Here is a 17,681-nt window from a genome sequence, read left to right as displayed (position 1 = left end):
TCCTAGGAGCTCTCGCTCCAATCCCACGCTGCTGTGGGCGGGACAGAGGGAGCAGCGAAGCCCCCGTTTTGGATTTCATGTAGCATCATTCCCGTTACATACTGTTCTTGACGTCTCTGCAGCCAGAGGGAATGGCCCCTTTGGAGCTCACCAGCAAACCCACTGAGGGTTATTTATAGGGTCCCGAGTTAACATGCCTGGCATTCCCTGGATTTCTGAATGTCTTGTCTTAGGGCTGCTCAGGGAGAGGGGACCTTGGACCTCCCACCCCCTTGCATAGATCTGACTTACTGTGTATGAAAATACCTGAGAGCACAACTCCCAGGGAGAGAAACAGCAAGCTATAAAGAAGGAATACAACAGAATAAAAGAATTTTAAACTTTGCTTCCTCAGAGGGGATGAGAACTTGCTTGAATCGGGTGTAAGTGGGGAACCTGATGGCCCATTTGATAAACTGCTCCCCATGCTGGAATTCTGGGGCATAATGAATGAGGCCTTTGGCAGCTGACATTAGCTAGGCTGCCCCTCTAACTCCCTCTACCAAAGCCCTTACCCTGGGAGTGTCCAGTGACCCAGCTTTTTAATCCCACCAACCCATGCTGCCAGGAGATCTGACTGTCCAGGCTGTGTGCGTTTTTGGAGATGCATACACAGCAGACTCTGGGGTTGCAGCACGTACGTGCACACCGCTTAGTGGGGCCAGCTCCCTTACCCTTCCTCCGTCTCGTTAATGATGTCACAAATCTCCATGTTGAGGGCCCAGTTCTCGCTCTGCAGGGATCCATCGGTAGCTTTCTCTGGGGAAAGGAAAAACAGGACAAGGCTAAGAATGGCCCTGGTTTGCCTCTGACTATTGCTCAGTAGTCAAATGTGAGGAGTGCGGACACCTAGGAATGAAAGGCTGCTCTCACATGGTGGTGGGAGCCAGGCTGCCAAAAAGATGCCCCTCCAGGAATCTTAACCAAAAGGAATGTGGCCAGAATATCCCTGTAAAATCCCAACCCAGCCTGGTGAGGGGAGCCTGCTGCCCAGTAGGTGGCACTATTGCAAATAGCTTTACTGGTTAGTAATGTTTTTGCTCCAAGTCAGCATTGCCCATCCACTTTGTTCACTACCTCACTGAGCTTCACACTAGGTGCAGACTTAGGGGAAGAGGCTCAGATGGGAAGGCGTGGCCAGTGAACTCCAAAATACAGTGACACTGTAATGGGAACAATGCTGCACAGCCAGCAAGGGGAGCAACACCACACCGGGCCAGATCCTTCTCTCAATTTCTCTGGTTTAACTCTTGCTTTAAGTGAGAGCAGAATCACGCCCCTTGTTTTTATGTAGGCCCTACAAAAACAAAAAGCTGCTTAGTTTTTAAGTTTCTCTTCCCATGAAACCAAAACATCTGGCCCTTTAGAATGTGAGGAGCATGAAGGGAAGTGGGTTCCAGCACCAAGTTGGGGCAATGTCAGTCCCACTCTGACTGTGTCTCCTTTAATTAGGAGTTCCTGAATTTGCCATGATGTTATTCATGGCTGAATCCTGAGCAACAAGCTGCTATTACTCAGAGTTACCAGTGCCTCCACCCTGTAATCAGCCAAGCCTCAGTCCCACCCTGCACCCACTGGTTAGAGGACTGGATAGGCTAGGAATCCTGCCAGCTTGCAGGGGGAAAATAACACTAACCAGGCAGACAGGCAGCTGGGACTCTATATATAGAGAAATTGAGGGATGGGCATGGGAAGACAAGTAAATACAATACAACTGATCGGCATGCCGCACACACAGAAGTGCTAGGGACCAGAGAGGATCTTTCCCAACCCCCCATCCCATTTTCTAAACTGCTCACTGATCACACGGGGCCAGAGTTTCAGAAGAGCTCAGGGACAGAGTTTCAAGTGTGCAGCAGCCACAAGCTGGGCCTGGTTTTTCAAAAGAGCTCAGCCCCATTTAGGCACCTAATTAAAGGCCAGATATTCAAAAGTGCTGAGCACTCAGCATTGTGAGCTCTCTGGAATATCGGGCCCTTCGAGTCATGTGGATGCCCCTCTCCCTCCCCTTCAGAAACAGAACCTCTGCAGATCTGTCTTCCCTCCCCATTTCTGACCCAACCATTCTACTATCATCAGAGCAACAGTTAATGGTCTTGATGAAGACTGTAGTCCCTTACAATGCATCCCTCCCTGCTGGCACTGGAAAGGGGGCAGGGACAAGACAGCGGGGGGTAGGATTAGAGAAGGTCTTTGCTACTCCTAGATAAAGAAATAAAATAAAATCCCTGCATTTCTGGATATGATGCCACTAATGCAGGAGTGGGAACACACTCTGCAATGCAGCCCATGGCTACCTTCATTGTGTATATGGCTATGCATCCCTCAGAGATTAGAAATCTAGGCAGGCAATTGCCCAGCAATCTGCTCCCTTTAATGCAGCACTGGAAAGGTCTGGCTCGTGGATTCCTCCTGCCCCACTGCTGTACCCTGAAGGCTCCGGGCAGATCAGGTGACCCTTTTTACCTCAATAAATAAGTTTTAAAATGCTGGTCTTTGAGATATCCCCTTTCCCCCCTTCCCCAGTACTCCGGTGGGTACATCCTGCCCATTATAAACCTCAGCACAAAATCCAAGACAGCTGCATACTCTGCCACACTGTCTGTTACCAGTCCACCTGCATCGAAGGGCACAAGTAACACCATGCACACTCTACTGAAAAGGGCGTGTACACAAGCACACCATTCTCCCACCTCACAAAAAAACCCAATCACACGTGGATGGAGAAAGGGAGCCACCTCACTTGTGCACAGGAGAAGAGGCAGCAATGGATGGGGCTGCTGGACAATCTTCAGCAACAAGAGAAACTGGAGGGTGGGGGTGGAAAGAAAGCTGCTCACAACCATCCTGGCTTCCTTTGGATGCAAGAGTCCCTCAACCCTGAATAGCCTCTGCAGGCACCCTCCCCCCACTTTCCTAGGCCTGATTTCACACAGTGAGCTGTATCACCCCCATGCAAAGAGATCCTTTCAAGGTCTGGGAGGGTATTTACGTTTCAGAAAGGAATGCAAACAAGCTGCATACACTCCTCTGGCTGGCTGTTCACCTACCAGAAAGAGAGGATTCCAAATAGGTGACATATATGTACACAAATGGCCACAAAAGAATGCACCAGGGTTCACTGATTCAGCCATCCTATCTGGCTGTGGCCAATGACAGGTGGTGCACCTGCTAAAAATGCAATGCACACTCAAAAAAAAAAAAAAAAATCAGAGTAGAGAGCAGTATTTAGGTTAGGGTTGCCAAGTGTCCAGTTTTTGACTGGAACATCCGGTTGAAAAGGGAACCTGCCGGTTCCAGTCAGTTAAAAATCCAGTTGGCGGGGCTGGCAGGCTCCTTACCTGGTTCCGTGCGCATCCTGGCAACATGTCCCTCAGCTCCTAGGTGCAGGGGTGACCAGGGAGGCTCCGCACACTGCCCCTGCCCTGAGTGCCGGTTCTGCAACTCCTATTGGCCAGGAACCATGGCCAATAGGAGCAGTGGAGATGGCGCCTGCGGGCAGAGGCAGCGTGCATCATGCAAAGCCGCCCGGCCCCTCCGCCTAGGAGGCAAGGGACATGTCGCCACTCTGGGGAGCCCCCCAAGGTAAACATCACCGGGAGCCCAATCCTTGCACCCCCTCCCATACCCCAACCCCCTGCCACAGCTTGGAGCCCCATCCAGCATCCAAACTCCATCATGGAGCCCACCCCCACACCCCTGCACTCCAACCCTGTGCCCTAGCCTGGAGCCCCCTCCCGCACCCTGAACCCCTCATTTCTGGCCCCACCCTGGAACCCGCAGCCCCAGCCCAGAGCCCGTACCTCCTCCCATACCCCAACCCCCTGCCTCAGCCCAGAGCCCCCTTCTACACTCCGAACCCCTAGGCTCCACCCCCAGCCCCCTACTGCACCCAAATCCCTCATCTCTGGCCCCAGCCCACAGCCCACACCCCAACCCCCTGCCCCAGCCCAGAGCCCCCTCCCACACCCTGAACCGCTCATTTCTGGCCCCAACCTGGAACCCGCAGCCCCAGCCGGAGCCCTCACCCACTCCCGCACCCCAACCCCCTGCCCCAGCCCAGTGAAAATGAGAAAGTGAGTGAGTGAGGGCGTGGGTAGGATGACCAGACAGGCAATGTGAAAAATCAGGATGGGGGTGGGGGAGGGGCAATAGGAGCCTATATAAGAAAAAGACCAAAAATCTGGACTGTCCCTATAAAATCAGGACATCTGGTCACCCTAGGTGTAGGAGACCAAGTGACAGAAGGAGTGGGGGATGGAGTCAGTTGCCAACCCTAATTTGGGTGCATGGAAAGATATGAGTATGATTGTGAAACAGATCCAAAAACAAAGCACCAGGAACAACCCTAAACAGTGTAGGGGCTGGACTAGCTGATCTTCTTTTAGATCTTCTTTTGTCTTTCTTCCACAGGACAGAAGCGACTTTGTCTGTACAAAGTGCAAGCTGGTCTCCATATTGGAAGAGAAGATTGAAGGTCTGGAGCAACAGATAACAACCCTGCGTTGCATACGGGAAACTGAGGATTTCCTGGACGAAACTCAGGATAGGCTTCTAGGGGCACAAAGCTCTACAGATATAGAGCAGGTTGCACAGAGGAGCCAAGAGGCCAGTGAAGAAGCTTGGCAACATGTGACCTCCAGAAGAGGTAAGCGGAATGTCCGGGTTCCAGTAACACAGACACAGGTAACTAACCGCTTTCATGTTCTCTCCACAGGTACCGTTGCGGAGAGTGGACCAGATGATATGTCTGGGGCGAGAAAGCAGAAGGAGGCTCCGCTGGTTGGAAGGCATGAGATGCGCTGTCCTGAGGTTGGGGGTTCCACGACCACCACTCCCAAGAGGAGAAGGCGGGTGGTGGTGGTCGGGGACTCTCTCCTCCGGGGGACTGAGTCATCTATCTGCCGCCCTGACCGGGAAAACCGAGAAGTCTGCTGCTTGCCAGGGGCTAAGATTCGCGATGTGACGGAGAGACTGCCGAGACTCATCAAGCCCTCGGATCACTACCCCTTCCTGCTTCTCCACGTGGGCACCAATGATACTGCCAAGAATGACCTTGAGCGGATCACTGTGGACTATGTGGCTCTAGGAAGAAGGATAAAGGAGTTGGAGGCGCAAGTGGTGTTCTCGTCCATCCTCCCCGTGGAAGGAAAAGGCCTAGGTAGGGAGCGTCGAATCGTGGAAGTCAACGAATGGCTACGCAGGTGGTGTCGGAGAGAAGGCTTTGGTTTCTTTGACCATGGGATGGTGTTCCATGAAGGAGGAGTGCTGGGTAGAGACGGGCTCCATCTTACGAAGAGAGGGAAGAGCATCTTTGCCAGCAGGCTGGCTAACCTAGTGAGGAGGGCTTTAAACTAGGTTCACCGGGGGAAGGAGACCAAAGCCCTGAGGTAAGTGGGAAAGCGGGATACCGGGAGGAAGCACAGGCAGGAATGTCTGTGAGGGGAGGGCTCCTGCCTCATACTGGGAATGAGGGGCGATCAACAGGTTATCTCAAGTGCTTATATACAAATGCACAAAGCCTTGGAAACAAGCAGGGAGAACTGGAGGTCCTGGTGATGTCAAGGAACTATGACGTGATCGGAATAACAGAGACTTGGTGGGATAACTCACATGACTGGAGTACTGTCATGGATGGTTATAAACTGTTCAGGAAGGACAGGCAGGGCAGAAAAGGTGGGGGAGTAGCACTGTATGTAAGGGAGCAGTATGACTGCTCAGAGCTCCGGTACAAAACTGCAGAAAAACCTGAGTGTCTCTGGATTAAGTTTAGAAGTGTGTGCAACAAGAGTGATGTAGTGGTGGGAGTCTGCTATACACCACCGGACCAGGGGGATGAGGTGGATGAGGCTTTCTTCCGGCAGCTCACGGAAGCTACTAGATCGCATGCCCTGATTCTCATGGGTGACTTTAATTTTCCTGATATCTGCTGGGAGAGCAATACAGCGGTGCATAGACAATCCAGGAAGTTTTTGGAAAGCGTAGGGGACAATTTCCTGGCACAAGTGCTAGAGGAGCCAACTAGGGGGGGCGCTTTTCTTGACCTGCTGCTCACAAACCGGGTAGAATTAGTGGGGGAAGCAAAAGTGGATGGGAATCTGGGAGGCAGTGACCATGAGTTGGTTGAGTTCAGGATCCTGACGCAGGGAAGAAAGGTAAGCAGCAGGATACGGACCCTGGACTTCAGGAAAGCAGACTTCGACTCCCTCAGGGAACGGATGGCCAGGATCCCCTGGGGGACTAACTTGAAGGGGAAAGGAGTCCAGGAGAGCTGGCTGTATTTCAAGGAATCCCTGTTGAGGTTACAGGGACAAACCATCCCGATGAGTCGAAAGAATAGTAAATATGGCAGGCGACCAGCTTGGCTTAATGGTGAAATCCTAGCGGATCTTAAACATAAAAAAGAAGCTTACAAGAAGTGGAAGGTTGGACATATGACCAGGGAAGAGTATAAAAATATTGCTCGGGCATGTAGGAATGTTATCAGGAGGGCCAAATCGCACCTGGAGCTGCAGCTAGCCAGAGATGTCAAGAGTAACAAGAAGGGTTTCTTCAGGTATGTTGGCAACAAGAAGAAAGCCAAGGAATGTGTGGGCCCCTTACTGAATGAGGGAGGCAACCTAGTGACAGAGGATGTGGAAAAAGCTAATGTACTCAATGCTTTTTTTGCCTCTGTTTTCACTAACAAGGTCAGCTCCCAGACTGCTGCGCTGGGCATCACAAAATGCAGAAGAGATGGCCAGCCCTCTGTGGAGATAGAGGTGGTTAGGGACTATTTAGAAAAGCTGGACGTGCACAAGTCCATGGGGCCGGACGAGTTGCATCCAAGAGTGCTGAAGGAATTGGCGGCTGTGATTGCAGAGCCACTGGCCATTATCTTTGAAAACTCGTGGTGAACCGGGGAAGTCCCGGATGACTGGAAAAAGGCTAATGTAGTGCCAATCTTTAAAAAAGGGAAGAAGGAAGATCCTGGGAACTACAGGCCAGTCAGCCTCACCTCAGTCCCTGGAAAAATCATGGAGCAGGTCCTCAAAGAATCAATCCTGAAGCACTTGCATGAGAGGAAAGTGATCAGGAACAGCCAGCATGGATTCACCAAGGGAAGGTCATGCCTGACTAATCTAATCGCCTTTTATGATGAGATTACTGGTTCTGTGGATGAAGGGAAAGCAGTGGATGTATTGTTTTTTGACTTTAGCAAAGCTTTTGACACGGTCTCCCATAGTATTCTTGTCACCAAGTTAAGGAAGTATGGGCTGGATGAATGCACTATAAGGTGAGTAGAAAGCTGGCTAGATTGTCGGGCTCAACGGGTAGTGATCAATGGCTCCATGTCTAGTTGGCAGCCGGTATCAAGTGGAGTGCCCCAAGGGTCGGTCCTGGGGCCGGTTTTATTCAATATCTTCATAAATGATCTGGAGGATGGTGTGGATTGCACTCTCAGCAAATTTGCGGAGGATACTAAACTGGGAGGAGTGGTAGATACGCTGGAGGGGAGGGATAGGATACAGAAGGACCTAGACCAATTGGAAGATTGGGCCAAAAGGAATCTGATGAGGTTCAATAAGGATAAGTGCAGGGTCCTGCACTCAGAACGGAAGAACCCAATGCACAGCTACAGACTAGGGACCGAATGGCTAGGCAGCAGTTCTGCGGAAAAGGACCTAGGGGTGACAGTGGACGAGAAGCTGGATATGAGTCAGCAGTGTGCCCTTGTTGCCAAGAAGGCCAATGGCATTTTGGGATGTATAAGTAGGGGCATAGCGAGCAGATCGAGGGACGTGATCGTTCCCCTCTATTCGACATTGGTGAGGCCTCATCTGGAGTACTGTGTCCAGTTTTGGGCCCCACACTTCAAGAAGGATGTGGATAAATTGGAGAGAGTCCAGCGAAGGGCAACAAAAATGATTAGGGGACTGGAACACATGACTTATGAGGAGAGGCTGAGTGAGCTGGGATTGTTTAGCCTGCAGAAGAGAAGAATGAGGGGGGATTTGATAGCTGCTTTCAACTACCTGAAAGGGGGTTCCAAAGAGGATGGCTCTAGACTGTTCTCAATGGTAGCAGATGACAGAACGAGGAGTAATGGTCTCAAGTTGCAGTGGGGGAGGTTTAGATTGGATATTAGGAAAAACTTTTTCACTAAAAGGGTGGTGAAACACTGGAATGAGTTACCTAGGGAGATGGTAGAATCTCCTTCCTTAGAGGTTTTTAAGGTCAGGCTTGACAAAGCCCTGGCTGGGATGATTTAACTGGGAATTGGTCCTGCTTTGAGCAGGGGGTTGGACTAGATGACCTTCTGGGGTCCCTTCCAACCCTGATATTCTATGATTCTATGATCTAACAGGCCTTTTCTGCCTCTAACTTCTATTATCTCATGATGGACCATTTTAAAACACCTGTTCTCAGCATTGCACATCCAGGCTGCTCTTTGAGACAGCTGGAGTTATTTCCCTTATAATCCTTCTGGCTCCTATGCAATAACGGACTATCTGAGCTCAATACGAGACGACGGAGTTTTCTCCGAGACAGGAAATCCTGGACTTTACTGCTTTGTTGGAGCTTTGGCGGAAAACAAAGTCTGTTATTGCTCACATGAAGGATCAAAAAGCAGGGCCCTGTTTCATGAGCTGTAATTAGTACATGAGCTGTCTGCACCTCATGAAATCTGATGCCTGCGAGCCCGAGTACTGCACAGAACAGCGATAGATTCCTAAGGCAGGAGGCACAAGAGCCTGAATACGATTGGTTTCAGAGTAGCAGCCGTGTTAGTCTGTATTCGCAAACAGAAAAGGAGTACTTGTGGCACCTTAGAGACTAACACATTTATTTGAGCATAAGCTTCCGTGAGCTACAGCTCACTTCACAGGATGCATTCAGTGGAAAATACAGTGGGGAGATTTATAGGCAACCACACACCACACAACAGAACCACTAACCCAGGAACCTATCCTTGCAACAAAGCCCGTTGCCAACTGTGTCCACATATCTATTCAGGGGACACCATCATAAGGCCTAATCACATCAGCCACAAAATTAGAGGCTCATTCACCTGCACATCTACCAATGTGAGATATGCCATCATGTGCCAGCAATGCCCCTCTGCCATGTACATTGGCCAAACTGGACAGTCTCTACGTAAAAGAATAAATGGACGCAAATCAGATGTCAAGAATTAGAACATTCAGAAACCAGTCGGAGAACACTTCAATTTCTTTGGTCACTCGATTACAGACCTAAAAGTGGCAATTCTTCCACAAAAGAACTTCAAAAACAGACTCCAAAGAGAGACTGCTGAACTGGAATTAATTTGCAAACTGGACACCATTAAATTAGGCTTGAATAAAGACTGGGAGTGGATGGGTCATTATACAAAGTAAAACTATTGCCCATGTTTATTCCCCCCACTGTTCCTCAGACGTTCTTGTCAACTGCTGGAAATGGCCCACCTTGATTATCACTACAAAAAGATTTCCCCCCCCTGCTCTCCTGCTGGTAATAGCTCACCTTACCTGATCACTCTCCTTACAGTGTGTATGGTAACACCCATTATTTCATGTTCTCTCTGTATACAAATCTCCCCACTTTATTTTCCACTGCATGCATCCGATGAAGTGAGCTGTAGCTCACGAAAGCTCATGCTCAAATAAATTTGTTAGTCTCTAAGGTGCCACAAGTACTCCTGTTCTTTTTGTGAATACGATTGGCCACTCAACATTCCAAATTGCAGAGGTCATCAGAGAATATCCTATGGCATTCCCAAGAGCTGGAATCTGATTGGCAATAGCACATTCCAAGCTGACTGCACGTCCGCCCCATAGAAACTTCAGAGCCATTTAATTTTGGCAGTTAATCTAGCTCCAGATGTTGAGGAACCACTGAACCTTGTGGAACCATATTGCTCTATGGGCTGGTCAGGTTAATCCAGGCTGCTGGGAATTCTGGCATGCTTCAAACCCAAATCATCTCCTCTTTTCCCTCAAACAGCAGCTCCAATGCCCAGGCATATATGAGCAAAGAACTGAATCTCACTTTTTTTTCCCCGCCTGCTCTTTAAAATTTTCCTGCTTATTGTGACTAAGTTATCAAAGCTATTTGTGTTCTAAAGATGGGAGTCAATTCCAGACCTGGCATAAGTAGTACAGTGGAGGTGCATCTGCTCATTCCAAGACTGAATTGGACCTAGGGACTTTATTAATTTGTCAGTCTCTCTCCTCTTCCTTCCCAATCCTGCTGGGGAGAGCACGGTTCTGGATTTGTGATCTCATACAACCATTCCTGTGGCAGCAAGATGTCATGTGGCAAACAAGTCAGAGTACTGGAGAAGCTAGAGACAGAAGAGATCAATCAGCCTCCAAGACCTCTGTCTCCTTCCTCCCTCTCTTCAGCATTGAAGAACCCCTCACAAGTCAGCCACCACCCAGAAACTCCTCTCTTCATCTATATTCTGAAAGGCTCTCCAGTAACAAGTCAGAGTCTATAATCCCCTCCAGAGCCTCCTCCAATTCATCCTTATGCCTTTTGCCAACATTCCCTGTAGTGCTTTGTTCAGTCTAGTTTTAAAAAGTTTTGCAAAGGGCTGAGCACTCAACTCCCACTGACTTCAGTTCGAGTGGAGAGTGCTCAGCATTTCATGGGATCATGACCATGGAGATCCAGCAGAAAGTGACATCAGAGACAATGCACCCTCCAGCCAAGTTCTCCCTGGCTTCCTGTCCAACTCAGAATCCTGTACAAAATCTCCCTATCAAGATCTATGCTTTCCCCTCCTGTGAAGAAACCTATGGGAGGAGATACAAGCTCAGGAAAGTCTCCACAATTCAAACTCTATCTACATTCTTCCCTCAAAGGGAGGGGTTTCCACTTTAGAGAGAGGGGAGGGAGTGTGGTTCAAAACCATGTCCAGGCTGAGGATCCACAGAGACATGCTGCTCCAAACCCGTGGGCAGTTGGGCCTTTACACTTCTTCCCCTGCTCCCCTTCCATCAGGCAGCACGGTTTCCTAAGCTGTACTGCAAATACCTGTTCTGTGCTGGGCTCTTCCAAGGGGTGCAGGCCCTGAAGCGGTGTTAATGCTTATCACAGCAGCATTAGCTTTCAGGTACCTGTGTGGTTCTGAGGGGGGGCATGCTGAAGAGAACGGCTGCTCTCCGATTCTCTTCTCTCTCACCCCCTGAAACTGCAAGCCCCAAGTCCATGGAGCTGGGATGGAGGGACCTCTAGGAGGTGGGGAGGGGATGCTGCATTGGTTTCACTTCTTTCCTTTCAATGGTGGGTGTTTAGAGGGTGTTTCTGGTGTATTATATTTTGTTCACCTCTGTACATCACAACGGACGGCCTCATATCTCCCTGGCCTTTGCCACCCCACCCCACCTCTAAAATTAGCTATTCCTATTTATCATCTTCCTTAAATACTACACTCCTCTATGCCTCCCCACAGGATAGAGACTTGAATAGAGACTGGGAGTGGTTGAGTCATTATACAAAGTAAAACTATTTCCCCTTGTTTATTCCTCCCCCCCACTGTGCCTCAGACCTTCTTGTTAACTCCTGGAAACGTGCTGGAAATGGCCTACCTTGATTATCACTTCAAAAGGTTTTCTCTCCCCCCACCCCACTCTCCTGCTGGTAATAGCTCATCTTAAGTGATCACTCTCCTTACAATGTGTATGATAAACACCCATTTTTTCATGGTCTGTGTGTATATAAATCTCCTCACTGTATTTTCCACTTTATGCATCCGATGAAGTGAGCTGTAGCTCACGAAAGCTTATGCTCAAATAAATTTGTTAGTCTCTAAGGTGCCACAAGGACTCCTTTTCTTTTTGCAAATATAGACTAACACGGCTGCTACCCATGGGTGAGAGGAATGTAGGTCTCTGACATGACAGAGGCTTGGTGGTGGTGGCATAGCCACAGGGATTCCTGTGGCAAACGTGCTTAAACAGCCTGTCATCAGTATCACGGGTTCAATTAGTGAGTAACTTCCTTCAGGCTGTCAAAGAAAGTCTGCAGAAGGTTGAAAAGTCTGAAACAAAACACTGTGGAACTGACAGGCAAACAAGGAAAGGACCAGAAACCAAGGATAGGCCTAGTTCCCAGGGACACAAGATTTCCCTGAAAAATTGAAAAAATATTACACGACACAAGCAGGCAGTCTTTATACATATTTTTAAAGAAAACTTTGTTAAACACTTAAAAAAAAAAAAAAAAAACTTACTGTGTATCCCTCCCTGCTTTGTTGCTCCAGTCCTTTCTTGCACTTTCTCTCTAAAACAATTTTCCAATTTCTTGTTCTACCCTTAGTTTTTTTCATCTTTATATTAGTTTCCTCTCTTCCTTTCGTTAAACTCAGCCACAGACTAAGAGGAATGCTGTTCTTCCAAGATTTGCAAGGTCTTGGATTGGACGCTATTTATTCTCAAGTTCTTAGAGGTGATGTACGTCTAAGATATCCTGCCTTTCTAAAAACTTGATAGATGAAGACACATTCCCTGCCGTATCTGTAAAGCATGGGGAAATACCTGGTGCTATAGAAAAGGCCCCAATCCTAAAAAAACTCCGACTAATAACTAACTCAATGAGTAGAAATCAATATAGTACTAAAACATAACATGTTTACACTGAACGAGCCTATTCTTCAGCTAGGGAAGATGCCCTAATTAAGAGAGCTCAGTTAAACAGATTAGCAAATACAAACAAGACTTCCCTGTTAGAAATTCCACAGATTTTGCCAAAGCTTCCCACAGATTTCTATCAAGACTGATCACGGGTCTTGTGGCCTGTGGCAGGGGCGAGAAGGATAACGCCACGAGAAGATGGAGGGTGTGAGGAGCCAAGTAAGGAATTAGCCTATGGCAGGGCCAGGTGCATACAGTTATTACAGGTTTCAGAGTAGCAGCCGTGTTAGTCTGTATTCGCAAAAAGAACAGGAGGACTTGTGGCACCTTAGAGACTAACCAATTTATTTGAGCATGAGCTTTCGTGAGCTACAGCTCACTTCATCGGATGCATACTGTGGAAAGTGTAGATCTTTTTATACACACAAAGCATGAAAAAATACCTCCCCCCACCCCACTCTCCTGCTGGCAACAGCTTATCTACAGTGATCACTCTCCTTACAATGTATTACAGTGCCATAAACTTAGAGACGCATGCACAACCCTTGCCCTGTAGGGCTGGCTGTGAAGCTGCCACGGGCATGTGTCCTTCCCCCCAAAACTAGCTGGGGCCCCAATAATTGCACCGGTCGGGCTGGGCGGCTCCAAGGGCAGGGAGCAGATATTACAGCTCCCCTCCCGACAGCGAGCGCCTATGGGCTGTTCCTGCGGTTCCCTTCCTCTACAGGCACCTACCACCCCTACCGAGGCGAGGGCGCCCGGCTCCGGTGAGCTGCTTCTCGGGCGCGCCCAGCAGCGGGAGGCGCCAGGTTTGTTCCTGGAGGGTCGCCGCCGCCGCCGCCGCCCCGGCCAATAGGCGGCCTCAGAGAGCTGTGAGGCCGGACACCCGCTCCCAGCCCCGCCCCCTCGCAGGAGACGTGGCTCTCGCCACCGGGGCCCTTTAAATAAGAAAAATTCCGAGACCCCCGCGCACGGGGATTGGCTGGAAGGGGAGCCCCCCCAGGGCCCGCCTCCCCGCCCGCTCCCTATTGGCCGCTGGTGCCAGTCAAACAAATGAGCCTCGCCTCCTTATTGGCCAGAACCGTGTCAATCCCGCCTTGAGGCCGTAGGACTCGCCCAGCCGCTCGCGCCTACCCAGCACCCAGCTGCTGTCGCTGCTTCCCAGAGGAGGGGGCTGAGTTGGCGGCGGAGTCCGAGCGGCCGGGACGTGGGGTAAGGGGGGGCTGAGGGACTCACCGATGCGCTGCCCCACGGGGGAGCTGAAGGGGCTGCCCAGGAGAAACTCCATCGCCGCCGCCGCAGCACAGCCCAGTAATCAGCTGACAGCGCGGGCGCCCGTCACGTGACCTCCCCCCCTCGGCTCAGGACGGGGTGTGTCTCGTAGCCCCGCCCACGCGTGACGAAAGCAAGCGGCCTTCTGTTCTTCGAGGGCGTGGCCGCGGGGGAGAGCGCTGGGAGTCGCTGAGTGAAGGGGAGGGCCTGTAGCGCTCGCCACCACAGTGACGTCACACAGCCATGCCCGTGACCTCACAGTGTGATGTCACAGAACATGTCATCGTGCTGCAGGGTCACAAGGGGCCTGTGAAATATCCACTGGGAAGGTGAAGGACCGCGCTGCGCCCCGCTCCTTCCTTCTCCCATCCCCCCAGCAGCCCCTCTGCCCCCCAGCCCTCTACTGACCAACCCACAAGACCTGTCCTTTCTTTGCCCTCAGACCTGAGCGCCACCTACCCCCCAGACCTGATCCTTCACCCGCACCCACAAAGACCTCACTCCCCCATTCTTTCCCCACATCCGAAGGACTAGACTAGGCCTCTGTCCCCAGCGCTGTGTGGCACATGGATTAGAGCAGAGCAGCAGTCTCCTATGCAAGGGATGCACTTGCTCCTCCCCCACGTTACTGCAGCCAGGCAAGGGCTCGCGCTTATTTTCAAGGTAAGGCATAACATGGGGCAACAATGAACCCAAGGTCATGTTATCACATTACAATGCCCCCAAAGAATTCTGGATCCTGCCAAAGTAAATTGCAAGGGCTTTTATCATAGCCCTGCGACATGCCTATTAAATTCACAGCTGCCTGTCTCCTCTGCCTGGGGTACCTCAGTGCTGTCCACCCCCTGCCGAAGCAGGTGCTCTCATGAGTGAACAAAAATAGTCACCTACATCCTGACCTGATATGCTGATTGTTTTTCATCTCAGAAATTGTCCTCACTTCAGGCAGTGGGAAATGTGGTCTGGTGGTTAGAGCAGTATGGGAGTCAGGAGTGCTAGTGTGAGCTTTGACACTGACTGCCCATTTAATCTTGGTCAGATCACTTCAAGTCTGCCCCCTGGGTTTTCCTATTTACCAAATGGAATCATACCCATATTTGCCTAATATTTTTGAAATCTGCAGATGAAAGGTGTGCTGGTAGAGGAAATTAGACTGAAGAGTTCTGTCAGCATGCTGAAGGGTTAACCTGCACCAACCTACAACTAGAGGCTTTCAGGAAAGATTTTTAAGTGGTACAGTTAAATATTTTGAAATTGTGTTTACTTTTCCTAAGTCTTGGGACTTCAGAGACTCCACAATCACACAAAGGCCTGATCTACCTAAAACTTATATTTGTTTATCTACAGGGCTAATTTTATACTGAGTCAGTGAAACTGGTGCAACTTTGTGTGTGGACACTATCAGATTAAACCTGGTGTATTGCATTTTGGCTTGTCAATAAATTTACAAATGCATGCTAAACCAATATAACTGAAACCTATACAAGAGAGTTCACATACAACAGATGCACCAGTTTAACTGAACTGATTTAAATTAAACCAGTGCAATTTCTGTCTGGATACACAGATCTAAGGGTGATGTTGCTTCTAGGGGGTATCAGTGTGGGAACAAGGGGAAAGAGTGGGAATTCCCTAACAGGAATTGATTCACCCTAATGACCTAAAATGGAAAATTTCAGGCAAGAGGGCCTAGTCTTCCTACTAAGTCCAGCACACTGGTGGTACTCAACCAAAAAACAAGACTTTAATAGATGTGCCAATCAAAATACCAGCCTCATTTGTTATTCCTGACAACAAGGGTACTGGATACTAAAGAATATGTCTCTGTAGTAATTATTCCATAGAAGGGAACCATTTGAAAGTCACCAATAAGTATTTTTGGAGCAAATACCATCCATAAAATGTCTTAGAATCAAAACACCTTTTTGGAGCGACAGTAATCAAATGCAATTTATTGTTTTAACATAGTATGTTACTCCAAAAGCCTGAATGTACTGATTTATTAATCCATGCAGATTATGAACTCACAATAGCACCCTGTGTATGTGTCATATCTATTTTTAAAACAGACCTAGTAGTTTGGATTCTACTGCCTCTGAATCAAGCCAGGCTTATTACTTCTGTGGGCTCTGGTGACATGGGTGGAGGCTGCTGAAGAGTGATGGACGAAACTGCTTCCTTTGCTATGGGACTTGTGCTGGGGAGTTTAGGACCCCTCTTTCTACCTGAGCGGTCTTTTAAATTGGCCAACCCCAGCTCCAAAGTTTACATTTGCTGTGTTGTGAGTGCGAGTGGTGAACTAGAACATAGCCTGCAGCACTTAACATACGCAGAACAGTTCTAAGTGCTTCATCTTTTAGTTTTACTGTTTGTTTCTGTTTTATGCATGATGGTAGGAGGAACTGACAACCACCTTCAGTACATAAGTCTTTTCCCGCCAACATATTAAATAGTTCTTTTAATGTGGTTTTCCTGGAATGTTGAAATGTGTGAGGGTAGGTGGTTATGTATTTTAAAATTTATCTCTTGTCAACTTGTGTTGAAATACAAAATACAGTTTGCGTTGGTGAAGTGTCATATTCTGTATCATCATGGGTTGAGACATCCCAACATACGAGTTCTGAGGCTGCAACTGGTCCATGAGTTTCTCAGCTCCCGAAAACAGAATTTTTAAAGAATATAATGACAAGATGTGATCCTACTATTCCTGTAACTAGTGGTTTACCATACTGATCCTGAACCGCCAGTACTATTTTGCTTGCAACACATGAATTGAGCTGCAGGGAAGGTCACAGGGGCAGGAACATGGCTCAGTAGTGGGACATTTGCAATGCTAGATGACAGCTCTCAGGCATGTCTCTCATTGATGCCGCTAAGAAGTATGGAGTAGGGGGTCTAAATTATCAGTAATTTTCAAGAGATGTATCAAGCAGATTGTGCTATTAGAAATGAGGTGTTGGAACACAGTGTCCATAGAACAGGAGAGGCTAATAAAACAGACTACTATGCACTATTTAGTAATACTAAACACTAGTAGCCAGTGTTGTTGGGGAGAAGATGCAGATATAAATACAAAATAATGACACAAACTCCAAATGTTAAAAAAATTATATGTAAGTACAGTACAAAAGTTTCTTTATACAACTGTAATGCAATCTGGACCAAATGGCAAGAAAAATAACAAAAATATAAAAACAGGTCTCAGTCCAAAGTTTCCCCTCTAATACCAAATACCACAAGATACAGATTATACAAATGTTTACAAATTTTAAATAAAAATACAATACATTAGGGTTTGTGTGTGTGGTTGGTTCTTTTTAAAACTCTTCAAGAGTTTGTTATATAGATGGCAAAGCTATAGTTGATTGATCCCCTTATGCTCCTTAGATAGAGATCTGAGTATCTATCACTCACTACAGTGCTCTCCATTGTGGAGAGCTAGAAACACAGTCAGGTGTTTTATGCCATTTCTTAGAATAGAGGGTTTGGTGAGGGTTCAGAAGCCCACTAATATCTCTCTGCTCACCCCTACCTCCCTCAAATGCCGCTTGGGATTAGCCACATATTTTTGAGATGTGTATGCCTAGGTCTGAGGCCTAGGCCCAGATCTTCTATATGCTCTATAAGAGCCTTCTGTTTCACCCACCAGTCCAGCCCTACTGACTGATCAACAAAGCAGCACTGAACTGGGAAGAGAGGAAGCCCTACAAGACAGCATTTACCATGTACGTGCAGCTGGGGAAATACACA

At 48.6% G+C, this 17,681-nt stretch overlaps 1 protein-coding gene across 3 annotated transcripts in view; it reads right to left on the bottom strand.

Moving 5' to 3' along the window:
- TOM1 (target of myb1 membrane trafficking protein) overlaps nucleotides 1-14,016 on the bottom strand; it is a 29,548-nt gene extending 15,532 nt beyond the window's left edge. For 2 of the 3 annotated variants that reach the window (XM_073324878.1, XM_073324888.1), the window contains exons 1-2: nucleotides 13,896-14,016; nucleotides 714-798 (exon numbers count right to left, since the gene is read on the bottom strand). In XM_073324878.1, the coding sequence (XP_073180979.1) occupies nucleotides 714-798; nucleotides 13,896-13,947 (137 nt within the window). In that variant the 5' untranslated portion in view covers nucleotides 13,948-14,016. Of the gene's footprint in view, nucleotides 1-713; nucleotides 799-13,403; nucleotides 13,541-13,895 lie in introns of those variants that run through there. The other variant, XM_073324897.2, reaches the window with a different exon arrangement.
- Between the last annotated feature and the right edge of the window lie 3,665 nt (nucleotides 14,017-17,681).

Source organism: Lepidochelys kempii, chromosome 1 (assembly GCF_965140285.1).
Source record: "Lepidochelys kempii isolate rLepKem1 chromosome 1, rLepKem1.hap1, whole genome shotgun sequence".
NCBI classification, from domain to species: domain Eukaryota; kingdom Metazoa; phylum Chordata; order Testudines; family Cheloniidae; genus Lepidochelys; species Lepidochelys kempii.
The sequence above is the reverse complement of the archived record's forward strand: the minus strand, read 5'-3'. Positions and strand labels throughout refer to the sequence as shown.